A 19,199-nucleotide genomic window follows, 5' to 3' on the forward strand; every position below is an offset into this window, starting at 1 on the left:
CTCAGATTTTTAAACAGCAGCAGAAGTCATCTGAATATGTGCACATAGAAAGACAAATAAGAAAAAAGGGATATAGTGCAGAAAGATTCAGCCTTGGTTTTTTTGTGGCAGTGTGAGAGTATCACAGAGCACGCCCAGTTAATAAAAGCAAGACGATGTAACTTTTACTGAGCAACAAACAAAAGCCTCAGCTGTCACAAGTGGTAATCAAAGGACACTGACACACTTAATTTTGTTGATATATGTGTTGTGTAGGGTACCACATTATTCTAAGTAAGTGCGTCAGACTGGGGGAAAAGGGGGAGTGAGTAGTTTTGCGTTGTTTTTTTTTTTAAGCTAATGTATGCTGTTGCTTACATGCAGGTTGCTGCGATTCCCTGGCAGGCAGCTGTCAGAATGAGAGAATTTTCATATGTAACTACTGATTTGTTTAAGCCGTTGACAAAATATGGCAATAAAATGACATGCTAATAATATAAATCCCCTCAAAGCAGAGTTCATACAACATTTTAAAATTCCAGTAAAAAAAAAAAAAAAAGTAAAATTCCAGCACTTTCACGGCACAGTACCTACACCAAACATTTCTAGACTTTCAAAGCCTTTATCGTATCATCTAAATTGTTACTATATATATGCATTTGTGGAAAAACTAAGCAAAGAAAAATCCTTTATTCTGACAGCAATGTATATTGTCACTTTATTTTGTAAACTGTTCATATTAACTTATGCTTTTATGTTTTGATCATGATTGTTTAATGCTTGTTAATTTTGACGGCGCGAGAGGGTTAGGGTTAGTAGGGTTAATTCATTATGTAATGTCTTTCCCACATATAGAGTGGATTGGGGGGGGGGCATTCAAACAGTTGAGTGGAGAGTGACAACACAGCAATAACAGACTTTTTCAGTGATTAATGATCAACTGAAAAAAAAAAATCCCTACCATCCATTAGAATGATAGCATTATTATGGTGTGTGTTGGTGTGTTAGCATGCTAATGTTAGCATTTAGCTCAAAGTACCACTGTGCTTAAGTACAGTCTCAAAGCCCCTAGCTTGGCTGTAGACAATCAATCGCGTTCAAACATGAGGTAAAGCAGATTAGCATCAATTTTAGATTTTTTTTACTTCATTTAGGGTTTTACCTTTGTTACATATAACAATTTGGCAATATTGTAAAAATCTGCAACCTTCATGTCACTCTTCATGTCAATGTTGTCACCCCATAATGTCACCAAAAACAGATCACACATCAGACCTTAAAATTGTAGGAGCTGGTGTGGAATTAAGTTTATATGAACTGATAAAACAATGATTCTTTACATGCATCCAAGATCAACAGAAACATTCAAAAAAAAAAAAAAAAAAAAGTAATCAGAAGTCCTCAGCGTGAAAAATCAACAGTCAAGTGTACATACTGTTTCCAAACATTTTAACACAAAAGATGCTTATACAATGGATGCAAAGAGCAAAACCTGATCAAGAGGAATGTATTAACGGTGTACCACAAAGTGGGAGTCTGGACCCAACAGCCCTGCTCAGAACCAAAACTCTCAAGGTCATGTGGGCACTGGCTTTGAGAGTTTTGGTTCTGAGCATGTTACTTGGTACGTTACGTTCACATCCTTACTTCCAAGTCAAGTGGTTGCATAGCAGGTTCAGTGTCCCACACCTCCCAGAAGGTCTGTACCTGCATTTCAATTTTTTCTTTCAAGAAAGACATCTCTTTGAGACTGTCTAAAGCTGGATTTGGAAAGAAAAGTGTTGCTTTGTGACTGACGATTAGTGACTGTCCTTTTACTACTCTCTCTTCTTTTTCCTCTTCTTCTTGCATTCTGGGGAACTGTTCCAGTAGTAGAGAACTTGCAGGGCGATGATGCAGTTACAGGCAGAGGATATGACAAAGGTGACGGCCATCAATGAGTCTCCAGTTTCCTGTAAGAATACAATATAGCTCAAAACAACATTCCTTTGTGACTTATGTGAACATAAGCTGATGAAAAAATTAACAATTTTTTAACATGTACTTTTTCAGCTTTCCTCCTGAAACTGAACCAGGGTGGACCTTCTCAGGGGTTCAAATACAGTGAATGTGCTTTCACTGTAGGGGTGGGCAGTTGATCAAATAAATATTCTGTTTACTAGTTTAGACAGAAACTGATTTTATGAATCTCTGACTGAACTAATATTGTTGGTTGTACAAATATCCAGTCTGTCAGAAACGTAAAATGACTAACATTTTGAATAAATGTGAGCTGTGTGTGCAGATGAGGAAAAAAAAGTTGCCATATCCATTCCATAGACACCTTTTCTCTTCAGTCAATACAATACAAAAGTTAGCGACACCAGCGACCATAGTCAAATGCCTAACTTGGGCCACAGCCGGCGACATCGAATCAAATTTGAAACTGCTGGCTAAGGATAAGCGTAAATACAGTAAGATTGTTATTCACGTTGGTGGTAATGACACCCAGTTACGCCAATCAGAGGTCACTAAAATTAATGTGGAATTGGTGTGTACATATGCAAAAACGATGTCGGACTAGTTTTCTCTGGACCCTTGCCAAATCTGACCAGTGATGATATGTTTAGCCGCATGTCATCATTCAATCACTGGCTGTTGAGGTGGTGTCCAGCAAACGGTGTGGGTTTCATTGATAATTGGCAGACTTTCTGGGGAAGACCTGGTCTGATTAGGAGAGATGGCATCCATCCCACTTTGGAGGGAGCAGCTGTCATCTCTAGAAATCTGACCCATTTTATTTATGAACCTAACCCCTGACAACTCAGAGTTGAGACCAGGAGGCAGAGCTGCAGTCCTACACGCTTCTCTGCGCTTTCACTAGAGCAGTTACCCACCCGACACTCCATAGAGACTGTGTCTGCCCCCTGACCACATAAACTAAGTAAACCAAAAGTACAGAGAAGAGGAGTTAAACATAAAAATCTAATTAAAATTAAAAAAACCACTGCAATAGTACAACAAGATGGGAGAATTAAATGTGGAGTCCTTAACATCAGATCTCTGTCCTCTAAAGCTGTTTTAGTAAATGAGTTAATATCAGACCATAATATTGATTTATTTTGTCTAACTGAAACCTGGCTGTGTCCTGAAGAGTATGTGAGCCTAAATGAAGCTACTCCTCCGAGCCATATTAGTACTCACATTCCTCAAGGCAGCGGCAGAGGAGGTGGAGTTGCAGCCATTTTTGACTCAAGCCTTTTAATCAACCCTAAACCTAAACTCGACTATAACTCATTTGAAAGCCTTGTTCTCACTCTTTCTCATGAAAAATGGAAAACAGTGCAGCCAGTTTTATTTGTTATTGTATACCGCTCTCATGGTCCTTACTCCGAATTTATAGCTGAGTTCTCGGAGTTTCTATCAGGTTTAGTCCTCAAAGCGGATAAAGTAATTATTGTAGGTGACTTTAATGTACATGTAGATGTTGATAATGACAGCCTTAGCACTGCTTTTATCTCAGTATTAGACTCAGTTGGCAGTCAGAATGTACATGAACTGACTCACTGTTTTAACCACACCCTCGACCTTGGTCTGGCATATGGCATTGAAATTGAAGACTTAATTATGTCCTTACTGAATCCTGTTTTATCAGACCATCATTTAATAACTTTTGAATTCATATTACCAAACTACCAGCCAGTAGGCAAAAATTCTTATACCAGACTCCTGTCTGATAGTGCTGTAGCTAAATTTAAGGATATGATCCCATCAGCATTTAATTCAATGCCATGTCTCAACAACAGAGGATTCCTCTGCTAACCTTAGTCCCTCCCAGATTGACTACCTGGTTGATAGTGCTACAGGTTCATTGCGTATGACATTTGACTCTGTTGCTCCCCTAAAAAGATAATTAAACAGAGGAGGTTAGCTCCATGGTATACCCCTCAAACCCGCAAATTAAAGCAAACTTCACGGAAAATAGAAAGGAAAAGGCGTTCTACCAATTTGGAAGAATTCTGGCTCACCTGGCAAGACAGTCTTAAAATATACAGGAAAGCCCTCCGCAGTGCCAGGGCAGCGTATTACTCTGCACCAATAGAGGAAAATAAGAACAATCCCAGGTTTCTCTTCAGCACTGTAGCCAGACTGAGAGCCATAATTCTGTTGAACCACGTATTCCTTTAGCTCTGAACAGTAATGACTTCATGAGCTTCTTTAATGATAAAATTCTAACTATTAGAGACAGAATTCATCGGCTCCTGCCGTCAGGTACTGTTTTGTCTTCAAACACAGAAACTGTAGAAACTGTTACTCAGCCTGTTGCAGTTTTAGACTGTTTTACACCCGTTGACCTTCACCAACTAATTTCAATAATTTCATCATCAAAATCATCAACCTGTATTTTAGACCCCATAAGACCCCGACTAAGATATTTAAAGAAGTATTACCTTTAATTGACTCTTCAGTATTAGACATGATCAATCTGTCTTTATCAACAGGCTACGTATCACAGTCCTTTAAAGTAGCTGTGATAAAACCGCTACTTAAAAAGCCTACTCTTGATCCAGGGGTTTTAGCCAACTATAGACCGATATCCAACCTTCCCTTTCTCTCAAAAACTCTTGAGAAAGTAGTTGCTAATCAGCTGTGCGACTTTCTACACAATAATAGTTTATTTGAGGATTTCCAGTCAGGATTCAGAGTGCATCATAGCACAGAGACAGCACTGGTTAAAGTTACAAATGACCTTCTAATTGCATCTGATAAAGGATTTGTCTCTGTACTAGTCTTATTGGATCTTAGTGCTGCATTTGACACCATTGACCATGGTATCCTATTGCAGAGACTGGAACACTTCATTGGCATTAAGGGAACTGCGCTAAGCTGGTTTAAATCCTACTTGTCAGATCGCTCTCAGTTTGTACATGTTAATGACGACTCCTCTGTGCTCGCTAAAGTCAGCTATGGAGTTCGCAGGGTTCTGTGCTTGGACCAATTCTATTCACCTCATATATGCTTCCTTTAGGTAACATTATCAGGAAGCACTCAATAAATTTTCATTGCTATGCAGATGATACCCAGCTATATTTATCAATGAAGTCAGAAGAAACCAGTCAGTTAACTAGACTACAAGCATGCCTCAGGACATAAAGACCTGGATGACCTGCAATTTTCTGATGCTAAACTCGGACAAAACTGAAGTTATAGTAGTAGGCCCTAAACATCTTAGAAAGTCACTTTCTGATGACATAGCAGTTATGGATGGCATTGCGCTGGCCTCCAGCACCACTGTAAAGAATCTGGGAGTTATCTTTGATCAGGACATGTCCTTTCACTCCCATGTAAAACAAATTTCAAGGACTGCCTTTTTTTGCCTACACTCTAACGAATTGCTGTGAATTTACAAGAAAATGTCAACAGCAAAGGCCTGTTCTATTTATATACAGGACAACCCTGTATAATAACAGACAAAACAGTATAATGACAGTTTAGAATTATGTTACTGTTATTATGTTACTGTATTATTGCTCCAAGGAAAGAAAACAGTAAGGTCTTGTAATGTTTGCATTGCATTTTGGGAAAAAGTAGATGTGAGCACATGCTTGAAGAAGGTCAACCGACTTGTTCCCCATCTCCATCCTCACAATCAACAGGTGAGTGCCTCACTGTTTTGTTAGTTAGAGTAGGCAACAACCATCACTTACTAAGTTTGGAGTCATTTGTAAGATTAGCAGTGCCTATAGTTAAATGTGACACTCAAAGTGAGTAAATTCTTTGCTAGCTAACATTATCTTGCTCTCAACACTTGCTAATTGGAATCCACCCTCAAAACAAGTTAATGAAATTTCGTTTCTGAGTTGTTAGTACATATTATTGAAACGCCAAAAGGTGGCAAGCTCCAAAAAATGGTCGTTTAGCAGCATAAATTTTACGCGACGTTCACAGCCTTGTAAATTAAGGATTTCAGAGCGCTCGGCGCCGACTCGGCTGGTCACGCACATGCACACACACACACACACACACACACACACACACACACACACACACACACACACACACACACACCGCAGAAAAAAGTACAACACAGGACATTTCCCTGCACTGGCTCCCTACTCAATTCTCCCCCACTTTTCGCATCACGGACTGTAGCCTGTAGCTACATGTCTCTCTTCTTGCAGGCTGGGGGAGTGCAGCACGTTAACATATGTAATTAATATACAGTGTATGTGGAATTAATATTATTTATTATGGTGGACACTTGTATGACAATAGCTCAGTCTATGAACTTTATTAAAAAGTTTGACCTGATTTGAGAAGAGGCCTGGAATTTGCAGAAAATATTATAAATTAATATCGATTATTAACAGACATAAATGTAATTGCAATTCACTGAGGCCTCAAGAGACCGATGCAAACATGGAAGAGTGTACTTAAGATAATTTATTTAGGAGTCAGGGACATTCCAGCTGAACAGAGTGAAGCTGCATGTAAACTTTTGTTTCCTTCATTTGATCAATTAATGAGAAAGAATAAACACAATGTGATAAAGATTGCAAAAAATAGCTGCTTGAATCTTTCTAGAATGTGAAAACTGAATTCAGATAATCAGTTATTTAATGTATGTTTTTCTTTTTGTTCTAATGTTGTTTTTTCCCTTTACAGAATCCTTACAGTTCCTGTTTGGCAAGTAAATTCAAAGGGAGGTACGGTAAAATTTACTTCTTGTCTAGGATATCCTACAGTACCTCAAGTTATGTTTCCATGCCAAGTCTGTGGACATCAATGTAGAACTGTAGTGGCCTATGGGAAACACATGTGTATTCATAGCAATATCCCTAATTTAGTATTTAAGTGTTGCATCTCTGACTGCACAAGACCTTCTAGATTACATCAATGCGCTGCATTAGACCTTAAATGCCATGTTGACTTGTGTAGTGTAAATTGTGATACAGTGAGTCAGTTTTATTCCCATCTCAGAGTGCACATTAAAGAGGGATGGACAGTGGCATGCCCCTTCAATCGGTGTGACAAGTCTAATGATTTTAATCTCAGATGCCCGCCTCTTGTTTTACTCATCTTTTCCATTTCCAGAGACAACTGTGGTCACTTTGGAACTGCAAACACTGCCACACCCCAGCCCAGGAGTCAGCAGTCCATCACCAGATCCTCCATCCAGTCCATCAATTGTGCTCTCACCCTCAAATCCAGAATCTAGCAGTGCAGAAGACTGTGAGTCCCCCTCCACCATCAGAAAAACATGGCCGGAGACATTCCAGGTGCCATGGAACCTCATGCCTCGGGAAATCAATTCAGCAATTTCTGATGGAAAGAGACCTCCACCTGCTGCACGGCGACAGATGATCAGAGTGTTAGCTGACGAGATGAGGAAGTATGAGGCCAACCCAACGCGCTCACAGTGCATCACTGTCTGTCAAAAAATTATCCACCAGCACCCTCAGAGTTTTGCTGATATGCAGAACAATGGCAAACTATTGGGAACTGGCTATACATCACTTTTAATTCAGCTGAAGAACAGAATTGAAAATCTTAACCGTGACAGCAGTTTGAGGCACCACCGTTCATCACGAGATGGACTAAAGAGAGGGCCTACTGATATGTATGGCTGCACCAGATACCAGCCTGACCTGCCACCAGAAGAGACAGAGCATACAGTAGAGCAGAAACGTCTTCAGTTGGAGGAGATATACCATCGAGATGGTGTTCAGGGAGTTGAACGAGCAGAAGTACAGGAACTCATGGAAACCACCTTCTGCCTGCAGCGTCGCCAAATAAATGAATTACCTGCACCAACCCTCACAGATCTAAGACAGAAATGGCCATACCTTTTCACTCAGAAAGGACTTTATGCTCATTTTGAACATCTTACTGACATCAAAGTGCTACGTATGCTCGAGCTTGCCATGGAGGAGTGTGGCAGAGCCATCGTAGAGTTCTTCAAGCAGAAACCCACCAACGAAGATGTGCGGGCCGCCCTCTTAAGTGGTCAAAAGACTGAGCTGTGTTTCTTTGTTATCCAGCTTTTGATGGCTCACTTCTCTGAGCATTCAGAAGGGTTGATCCTAATTGCAAATGTAAGTTACTTTTTCTCTTTATTAACCTTTATGATACCAAAGACAGAGAGAGAGACAGATAATACAATCAACAATACACTGCAGAGGATATATTTTTCATTTCATTTCCTTGTCATACTGTTTAACTTCTTTTTAAACTACCACTCATAAAGTTATTTACGATTTAAAATCTTCTAGGAATCTGCCACGGCAGCTGATGTGGAGAGAACCCTCCTATTTCCTGTAACTCCTCGGCTGATACTACGTGGTATGTATGAACTTTTCTTTTTCTTTTTATGTTTAGATGAGCCACCAAAGTGTTTCTTTTAATTCACCAAGTGTTTTTCCTAACATTTCATGACTTCAAAACATATTAAAAAACTGATATTGTGTGAATCCTCTTTCATCCTTTGACCACATTAGCATTAGATAGCTTTCCTCTCGCTTACATGCATGTATTCATACCAATATAGATGATTAAGACAAATGATGTGACAGCAGAAGGTATTTTACTTCTTGTATCATCTCGTGTTGTTTCCTCTTTCATCTTTAGCGATCAACTTACGACTGCTTTGCAGTAGCCCAAACTAAGGTCTAAGTCCCTCTCTTGTAGCCTTTTTAGTATTGTATCAGTGATGGTGACACTCTTGCTCTCCTCAACCAGCAGAGTGTCTCCTGATCTGTTGCCACAGTTATAAGGATATGTTTGCTTAAACAAGAGGTTAACTAAAAGGGTGGTCACTCTGTGTTTTTTCTTTTTTTTTGGCAAGTTTCAGGTGAAGCACCAGGTTGCTGCATTCACGGCTGGATGATCAGCATTGAAGGGCACATCATTTGTGAAGGCATCCAGCCATCTTTCATCTCTGGGCTAGCTGCACTCTTTTCCACATTTTACGTCTTTGACCTGCAGTATGATGATGGTGTAGCAGCCACCCTGGAGTTCATCCAAAGGTAAGATGTTTTAATTAGGGGTGGGAATGATTCATTGTTGATCAGTTTTGATGCTTAAGACTTGTGACAATCACATGAAATTTGATTTATGTGACCTTGGTATCAAGGGCTGGCAAAGTTACTGCGCAACAGTACCTCTGCACATTTAGCTTGACCGACTGTAACCGGAATGCACTCACATCTCATCCCTGAGCTTATTGGCATGCTGATTGTCTTCAACAAAGTTTTAGACATTAATCTTATATGTAGGGGACTGACCATTCTCCAAATTCATGGTTTGGTCTCAGTTAATTAATAATGGTTCAATTCATACCTGGTGGTGTTTAGTAAATCAATTACATTGTGAAATATCATGAAAACTAAAGAACAAATAATCAAGGAGTTCAATAAAACATGTATATAATTACACAATAATATATTTTTTAGCACCACCTCTGAACATGCGTTCTTGTGCTTCAGGCGGTTCATAGGAATCAATCCAGAGCGGGGCACAAAGGCTGCACGGGACAAAGGCAAGTCAAAAAAGACAGCTTCTGTCAGCACGCCCGTCTCAACTCTTCTGAGAAGACTGATGGATTTTGAGTGGGGCTTTGTGTAGTCCTCACTTGTAAGTCATTTAGTTTAAAGACTGCAAACGTTTGATGTTAAGAGACATAGTTGCAGTCAAGTTGACTAATATAATTGGAATTTTTTTTATTATTTTATTTATTTATTTTTCATTTTTTGACTGACGAGGGCTACACAAATTGGCACAGTCACAGAAGAGCCACCATCCGTTCGCCACCATGCAGCAGAGTGGGAGTGTACCTGGACTGGGAAGGAGGCACCCTCTCCTTCTACACCGTGTCTATAGTGTAGATAGATATAGTGGCAAGGCCATCGCACTCGTCGTCAATACCCCTCAAGCACTCATGCTCCCCACGTCCTTGGACAAGTGTTCAAAAACCACACATACACACACACACACAAGCCACACACACACTTATCACAAAACTCTCTCTGCCAGCTCAACCCCACCTGACCCCAGATGAGCCCTCCGTCTCACGGCTTCTCCACCAGGCTGCTGTCTACATCTGCTTTTCCTTTACTTCTCCTTTTTCCCCACACATTATTATTTTTTATTTTATTTATTTTATTTTATTTATTTTTTTTGGAGAAAGTTAGGCATGGTTTGGCATTTTTTGAAGGCTTTAGCACAACTGCAGCCAAACTTGATACATACATGTGTGCATGTTTAATGTCAATAAAGGGACATGTTTTGAAAGGACTCTTTGAAGTTTTATTATTTGTCTTGATATTTTAAATTGCAGTTTCAAATGCTATATTTATTTATCACATTAGTTTGTCAAATTAAAAGAAGATTAGAAGAATAAACATACCTTCAATTTTGCTTGAACAACGTTAATTAACAGCAAGGTGTTACAATACAAAGTAAAAAAACAGCAAACATACCTCTTAAGAAAAAGGTGTAAATAAATGTTAATTAACTGTTAATTATTTCAACAGCAATTTACTGTTAAGGTTTAAAATAACAGCTCTATGCTGTATTTATGAAAACAGTATCAAGCTGTAAATTTCAGCAACCGCAATATACTGTTAGTTTTACAGTTACTTCCTGGCAACCCTACTTCCAGTTGTTTACTGTTTTTTAACAGGGGTAATTTCTAAGAGTGTACGTAATATTGCAAAAATCAGGCATATTTTGTCTCAAAATGATGCAGAAAAACTAGTCTTACTCATGAGGGATTGTTGCGTCTCTGTAGATAAAAGAGCTTGGCCTGTACCAGCTCTATATGGAAAGTGTCCTGAGACAACTTTTGTTGTGATTTGGCGCTATACAAACAAAATTGAAATAAAAAAACTGAAAAAAACCTTTCTGAATGTCAATACTGTCAGCAAATTGTTGGAGCTTCAAGAGGAAATGCAAGGAATTTGTTTCATCACCTGAATCACCTTTATTTAGGTCACAAGTACATGCAGATATCTTCTCTGTTTTGTGGTACAAGGTTCACATCACCCAAAACTATGTTCAAGTGGAGTGTGTGGGAGGGATCTGATGTTTGTTGAGATATACTGTATGTATATATATTGTATTTGAAGAGTAGCAATGATCATCTCTATAATGTCATCAGTCAGTCATATTATAGATGGACATACCCACACTTACCTGTAGTGAAGTGAAGATGCGGGCAAGTGATCCAGCAAACAGCAGGAAAACAGAGATAGCAGACAGCTGACCAGTGTGCCCATTATGGAAGTTGGAGGCTGCCTGGATCAGCTGGAACAATGCACACGGTCAGTCTCTCCTGTGTTGTGTGTGTTTGCACATGTGAAGTAACTTTTATTTGTGCTAGAAAAGCAATTTCCTGTCTTTTTTTGTATGTCTGTTTTTACTTGGTGAATATGCAACATGTAGAGTCATTCTGCCTTCGTTCCTGTTGTTGTTTGTACTATAACCAAGAAACAGACAACAATCATGGATTCATGTTAATACTGATGAAAGTGTTTGTGAATGTGATCACAAGATCTCAAGTGACAGGGATCATCTTTCATATGTTTCTAAGCAGATGAAAATTAATTTATCACTGTCACTGGAGAAAGTGAGTTCTGCTGATCACAGGAGTGTGTTTATGATTTCTTTGTGTTCTGACTTGACTGAGTTAAGACTTTAGGAAAGAGGGGTATACACTTTCAGAAAAAATGCATGAGTCAGGTGTAATAGGTTAGGACACCATGTTACTTGTTCCAGATAACAAAGATTTGAACTTAATGAAACTCTAATCCGGATATAATTACAAAGAAATAACATCCTCCTTCATTCTCAAAAGAAATGTCTTAACAAGTCTAAAAACAAGAACACAGCACAGACTGAAAATGTTAACCACTCACTGTTAACATCATAAAAGGATTTTGTTGAAAAAATGCAAGCATTATATTAATATATATGTATCGGACTTGAGTTGTCTTCACCTACCTTGCTGATGATGATGGCGGGCATGTTCGAGGCCTGCATGTAGGTGACCACTGACACAGGAGTGACTGGAGACAGCAGGAGGACAAGCAGGCCAAAATACACAACCAGAAACAGGAAACCTGGGAGAGAAGAAACACTGGTGCTGATCTGAGGGCACGTGTTTGTATACATCCATTTTTTTTCTTTTCACATGCCTGCAGTGAGAGAAAGAGGCTGTAGAGACTAAGGGAGACTGTGAATTACAAACTATCTGAACCCAACCCTAACACAGTCTTTCCCCCTTTTAATTTAAGGATTAAATCAAATGTTGTGTTGAGTTTTCCAATTACATCTTATATGTAATTTCTATTTCAGTTCACTTTTCAGAATGCATTGTCGTCTTGGATTGTCATCTTTGATAATACAGGTCATTGTTTCTGTAGTTACCTAAGCCAAAACCCTTCAGTAACCAAATAAGAGGGATCACATATTGATATCAGTATTGGTCTTAAACATCAAGCTCAAATTCTGCCCATTAATGATTCTTCAATGTGCATGCAGTCTTACCTCTGCTGGTTCTTCCTCTGTAGTGTTGAATGAGGACGCCTATGGTGACTGTCTGCAGCATGAGAAACAGAGCCTCACCCCAGGCACTGAGGTAATATTCAGTGTGTTACTAAATTTGTTACTCAAAATATGAATCAACAAGGTGGAGAACTACTACAACAATATGTGCTCAATGTACATTTCTACTTCAGAGTTGATCTGAATGTGGCCCAACCTGAATGGGAACTTGTTGATGATACTGTAGGCCATTGTTCCTGTGATGGCCAGCAACTCCAGCAGCACAGACTTGAAACTCAGCCCCTCAGCACTTTTTGCTCCCATCAGCTTTAAGATCTGAGGCAGCTTTACTGTGATGAAAAAGGATAGAGGAAAGTTAATGGAGGTATCTAAAAACATTCAACATTTCACATAATTTCTGTAATAACAAACAACAAAACAAAAAACAGCATTTTTTTTTTCAAGCCATCCACTTTCTAAACAAAATCATGTACAAATTTACACTGTAAAATAAAAAACAAACACGCAGGTTGACAGTTTTACACAATGATACATTTTTAATAGCATACTTTGAGAAATATAAACATACTTTTCAATAAAACACTTTTGTTTATTAAACACAAGAAGACAAAGTCTGCAAAGGTTAAATTTGGCTTCCACAGTTAGAAGAACTTTGTCTAAATACAGAATAAAACTGGCCCATAACCAACCAAAACCATACCATACCGTGAATATGACCAAATATTCAATGTCAGCTTTAAGTATTTGAAAGTTTTGGATACATAGTGCTATGGACACATTTTCTTTGTGTGTCTGTTGGGTCACATTTACCTGGCATTATAAAAGCAATTTCTGTTACTCTGTAATGAACCAACACCAACAATGTCTAATGGCATCATATGGCTTAGATTTGATTTTCTTCACTCAATAGAGAAGCACGCTTGTGACCGAAAGGCTGCCAGTTTGATTACTGGATCATAATCCCAACTGCTCAGTGGCCAACATGTCAGACTGCAGTTATAATGGGGAGCTTCCAGGTGGAATTGTGTGGAACTGTGTGCTGAGTGTGCTCAGGAAAAAGGGAGCTGGGCTCTTAGTGAAACTAAGTGAAAAAAGGTTACTCCTTTCAATGACTGGAACTGTCATTTGTATTATGTAACATTACAACATCATCACTTTTAGACAACCTTTGCATTATCCTCAGAAAAAATACTACATCATAAATACAACTTTAAAGCTGCTGAAGATTAACATGAAAACAATATGAGGAAAGTGAGACTAAATGTTACATACTTTAATATCTTTCATACTTATATGCTCTTAGATTTCACTGACTAAAACTAAACTAGATTAAAACAATAATAAAACAAGAACTACTTTATTAATCCCCAAGGCTGAAGAGAAATAATATCATCTCGATATACAGTTACACACACACAGGCCTGAAACACAGACATGCACACACAGGACCCATACACATGTGATGGGGCCACCACATAGCAGTCTAAGGTTCATTGCCATGCTCAAGGGCACCTTGGCACTGTCCAGGAGGTGAAATGGCTCCGCTCCAGCTACCAGTCCACATTAGGTGCTGTGGTCCATGCTAGAACTGAACTGGCTACCTTCTGGTTCCCAAGCCGAGCCACCACAGAGCTACTGCTGCCGCACTTAGCTAATGCAGGCCCAATGACTACAGTTTGATTAGAATTAGTAGACCTCAGGTCAGGTGTCCAAATCAGAAAAAAAAAAAAAAAAAAAGCTTTATTAATACTATTTTATACATACAAGGAATTTGTTATGGAGATGTTGGTGCATGACAAATCTTCTAAAAATAAACTATTAAAAGTAAAAAAATAGAATGATATAAATATATATACACATTCTGTTTTTTCCGAATAAAAAGAGTAGTACAGCTGGCAGTGATACTGAAAATGTTAGAAAGATTAGAGGAGGTGAGGTGTTTTACCCATCACTGATCCCAGGATGATGCCGATCCCCAGGACTTTGCTCAGTACAATCTTCAGACATGGTACTGGAACAAAACAGAACATACTTTGATTTGCTGGCTGTCATAGATCACATAAAGTATGCACACACATCCACACCAAATCAGTCATCAATCAGAGAATCTATAACAAGACAGGATCAAAAAATCAAAATGAGTCTGTAAGCAAGAGAGAAGTAAAACATACATTTCTGCATCAGCTACATGTGTTAGTCTGTGTCTCAATACTTTCTGACTTCCCTACTCTGTATTTGGCACTCAGATCCAAGCGAACTGGTTTCTACTGAAGGCACTATTATACACAAATGGCACACAAATTTACAGTTTAATGTTTAAAAAGTTCAAATTTAAAAAGGTTCAGTAATTTCTTAAAAGAGCTGTACTCTGTAGTTGTTTGCAAACATTACTCTCATAAAGAAGGAAATGTGCATTTGTTTGAGGGCTATTTTCAGTGGCAGATGAATACACATTTGGTGTTTTAGTAAGCATTTGGAACTGAATCAAAAAGAAAAACTACAGCGTGTGGGGTGTCCATAGTAAAGAAGGAACATGTCACCCAGTGCAACAGTGTGGGACTTGTGGTTTTTGGACAACAATAGAACTCTATGGCACAGAGAAATAAAATATATCAGGCTTTGATACACACAATACTTGTTAGCAGGATACATTCAATGTTGATTTAGTTTTTTTCAGGGAAGCACAGAAGCTACACACATACACAAAATGGTATGTGAAGAATATTCAATATATATTGTACAAAGGAAAATCACAGTATACAAATGATGTTCTCCTCATATTCATAATATATACTAAATTCATATTAATAACGTGATATATCACAACTTTTGCTAATTGTCAAAACTAGTAAGAAAAATCCATTTCAATATTATACACATATACAGATTACAAAAGAGAGGTACATTAAAAAATTAATGTATAGACAAAGGAAATTCACATCATGTACCCCCAGTAGTATGTATTTCATAAACAACTATTACAATTACAAGGTGATTTCCTCGGAGTGGGATGTGTCCTTTATGGAGTACAAAATATTGGAGTACATGATTTGTATACCTAGGAGACAGTAAATTTCCTTTGTATATGCAGTTATTTTCTTTAGGTATCTACCTTTTCTAATCTGTATATCTACATAATATTGAAATGGATTTTGTTACTATTTTCTGACAATTTGTAAAAGGTCTGCCAGGTATGCCACCTGTGTTTGTAATGCACATTTAAAATACATTATGGCTATTTGGCCCACTGCTTTTATGAGGCACATGATATGTGTACAGGCCTCTGTACTTTCCCTCTATATATACTGTGAATTTTTTATATACCTTTTGTGTATTTGTATACACGTAATCTCGGTATAATCTGTGTATAGGCTTTATTTGAAATGTATTTAACTGGTGATTTGCATCACGTGTGGTATGTCACATATGCTTGTAAGATGCATTATGGGTATTTAAGATGGCAACTCGCTATTACTTATTAAAAGTCTGAGGACGAGCATTGTGCCTGAAACGTTACACAGCATTAAAATCCTTCTTCAGTGAGCTTTGAGGTGTGCTGATGGATCTGTTTCAATTCTGCTTGATTTTCCTTAGATCCGGCACCCATCCTATTGGTCACTGGGGTGGGTGGGCGTGTCTTTTTAACGTTACTTGCGCACTAAGGGAGATTCAGACAGGAAATATTACCCCTCAGGTTTTCCGAAGTTACATTGCTGGTCATATTTGATCTATGGAAAATGGAAACGTGGCTCCGATTGTAACCACCATTTCCCCTAACCATAACTAAACCTATGAATATAATCAAACACGGGAGAGGTTGCTTCATTGCTCTAGTAAAGAACCATGTTTACATAGGGAAATAACATGCACGTTAATTTAACAGTAAGTACTTAATTTGAATTTGGCGTTCATACAAACATACCAATGGATAACCAGAATGCCCCGAAAACCCGAGCATTCTCCACTTTTTAAACACCGAAAGTGGAATCTACACAAAATAAATGCAGCGAGTTTATTATCAGCATACACTGAGTATCGAGCTACCGTATTCAACTAAAATGAGACGCTTACCGTCCAAAAAGTTGAAATTGAGAAAGAACTCGTCGTAACACAATTCGGGCATAAAATATCTCAACAAAAGCCCTCTAAAAGGATCCATGAAAGATGACCCTTTATCCAAGACTGTTTCCTCCGCCATTGTGGGGATTAGATGTGACGTAGCTTTTAAATGTGTAACAGATATAGAGCCCCACCAGGTTCCACGATAATACAAAGGTTCCGCTGGTTAAGCAACCACAAATGAATCAGCTGGAATGAATGCTAGAATGACTATTACCATTTTCTAGGGCCCAAGCACCGAGTGGTGTGAAGGCCCCAATGTAATTACATTATTATTATTATTATTATTATTATTATTATTATTATTATTATTATTAGTAGTAGTAGTAGTAGTAGTAGTAGTAGTAGTAGTAGTAGTTGCATTCATGTATTTGCCATTCAGTCACATTTTTGAGGGTCGAGGGATGCTTGAAAACTTGTGAAACTTGACTTGGCTAAAAATGATCCATGGGTCTTGTGCGTTGGACAGTTGGACAGATGAACTAAAGGTTGTCCAATAATCCTGATAATAATAATAATAATAATGATGATAATAATAATAATAATAATAATATAAAAATAAATACAAATGACGACCTTTTCAAACCCTAGTAAGATAAAAAATGAGCTGCAACCTAATTTCAGTCAAAACGAGCCTGAGACATATTGGTTTTAATGTGCAGGTGGTCGAAGTGCGCAGGGACCTTCTACAAAGTGCAAAACCGAAAAGATATACTACAATGTCAATGTCACTGTTACATAGGAGGCCTGTACCATAAAGCTGGATTACGGTTTAGCGAGATAACTTCAGGCTTAACCCTGGCTTTTCGGTACCATAAAGGTGGCTTACTTTCTATCGGGCTACGTTGCCGTGGTAACCTATGCTGAACACCTAACCTGCTCCGGAGCAGGATAAGTTCAGGATAAGAGCTCAGCAGGTATAAAAGCCCCACCTACTGACCAATCAGTTCTCTTGGAAAATGGCCTGTCCGTTTTATGAGAACCCGGTGGATCTTGGTGCACAGCTTGTGCGAAGAGCACTCAGGCGTGAGAGAATATTTAGAGATCGCTGTAATCCGTTCGAATTGTCTGAACAATCACTGTACGAAAGGTACAGGTTTTCGGGAGAGGGGTTACAATACATCTGTCAGCTGCTGGAGCCTTACATCAGTAATGTAACGCACCGCAACCACGCGCTGACAGTCCTGCAGACAGTGGTGCATTGCACTGAGGTTTTTTGCCACAGGTAATATATTTCTTAGTGATGTTTGTAATTATTATGATGTCTTTAAATCCCTCGTTGGATGGGTTACAAGCAAGCCACAGATAAAATGCCATTAATCAATTATTTGTTTAAGTAAATCATGGATTGATTCATTCATTCATAGGTACTTTTATGTATTCTTTTGGTGGTGCCGAAAACCTTGGGAAAAACACAGTATGTAGAGCTATTCATGAAGTCGCGGGGGCCCTGACTGAGCTTGTCGATGCATTCGTGGTGTTTCCCGGCCACCTGCCCACGCAATGCATCAAAGAGGGCTTTTATGACATCGCAGGTAAGCAAGGTTGATGTGTAATTTGCATAATGTAGACTAAGCCCTGGGATGTTTGCAGTTGTGTATTGTATTGTATATAGCCTCCAACATGTAGGCCTACATATACATATGCTACATGTATAAGATATAGTAAGCGTACTGACCACTTTGAAGTATATTTTTATACTTATGTTTGATTTGCTCCCATGTTCTCTTTGCTCCACTCGGGTTGCATCTGAAATAATAAGGCTACAATCACATGCCATAACGAAAAATTTCATACACACATACATTTATGGAACACACAAATGTTATTGTAGTCAGATATACAAGTGCAGTCATAGTGGGGAAGTAATATTATAATGGCACTAACTTACACATTGACACAGTCGGCAATCCTTGCGCCGTTTGGCAGCTGCAACTGTGTTGCTTTTTGCCTGGATTATTGATTTGTATTCCTCGTATTTATTAATTATTATTGTTTGCTCCTCCGTAGTGAAATATGCGGCTCGGGCTGATTTTTCCATGTTTGCGATTGGTCGCATGCAGCAAACTCCGCCCTTTTTATGTGAGCGCGCACAGATCTTGATTGGACAAGCCTGAATTGAATTAGTGAGTTGATAGCCGGCTTTATGGTACCGAAAATCCGGAGGGCAGATGTCTCGTTAAGTGAAGCCCGATAAGTAAGAGGAAGCCCGGCTAGGTTAATCAAGCTTTATGGTACAGGCCTCAGGTCACCAAAATCACATCACACATCAATGGTGTCCTGATGGTTATACTACAACCCTTATATATATAAAATTGATATTTTTGTGGCTGCACGGTGGAGCAGCAGGTAGTGTGCGTGCCTCACAGCAAGAAGGTTGCCGGTTCGATCCCCGGGTCAGGCGGGGCCTTTCTGTGTGAAGTTTGCATGTTCTTCCCGTGCACGCGTGGGTTCTCTCCGGGTACTCCGGCTTCCTCCCACAGACCAAAAACATGCTCATTAGGTTAATTGATGACTCTAAATTGTCCGTAGGTGTGAGTGTGAGTGTGAATGTTTGT

The 19,199-nt window shown here is 38.9% G+C and overlaps 1 protein-coding gene across 1 annotated transcript; it reads right to left on the bottom strand.

The window, feature by feature from the left end:
* Positions 1-673: 673 nt before the first annotated feature.
* mpdu1b (mannose-P-dolichol utilization defect 1b) lies at positions 674-16,733 on the bottom strand. The gene is made up of 7 exons (XM_070993153.1): positions 16,594-16,733; positions 14,468-14,533; positions 12,719-12,851; positions 12,505-12,590; positions 11,959-12,077; positions 11,152-11,262; positions 674-1,931 (listed from the first exon to the last, which is right to left on the bottom strand). Exons 1-7 carry the CDS (start codon positions 16,718-16,720, stop codon positions 1,797-1,799), a joined length of 777 nt encoding a protein of 258 aa, XP_070849254.1. The 5' UTR covers positions 16,721-16,733; the 3' UTR covers positions 674-1,796.
* Between the last annotated feature and the right edge of the window lie 2,466 nt (positions 16,734-19,199).

Source organism: Chaetodon trifascialis, chromosome 23 (assembly GCF_039877785.1).
Source record: "Chaetodon trifascialis isolate fChaTrf1 chromosome 23, fChaTrf1.hap1, whole genome shotgun sequence".
NCBI lineage: Eukaryota > Metazoa > Chordata > Actinopteri > Chaetodontiformes > Chaetodontidae > Chaetodon > Chaetodon trifascialis.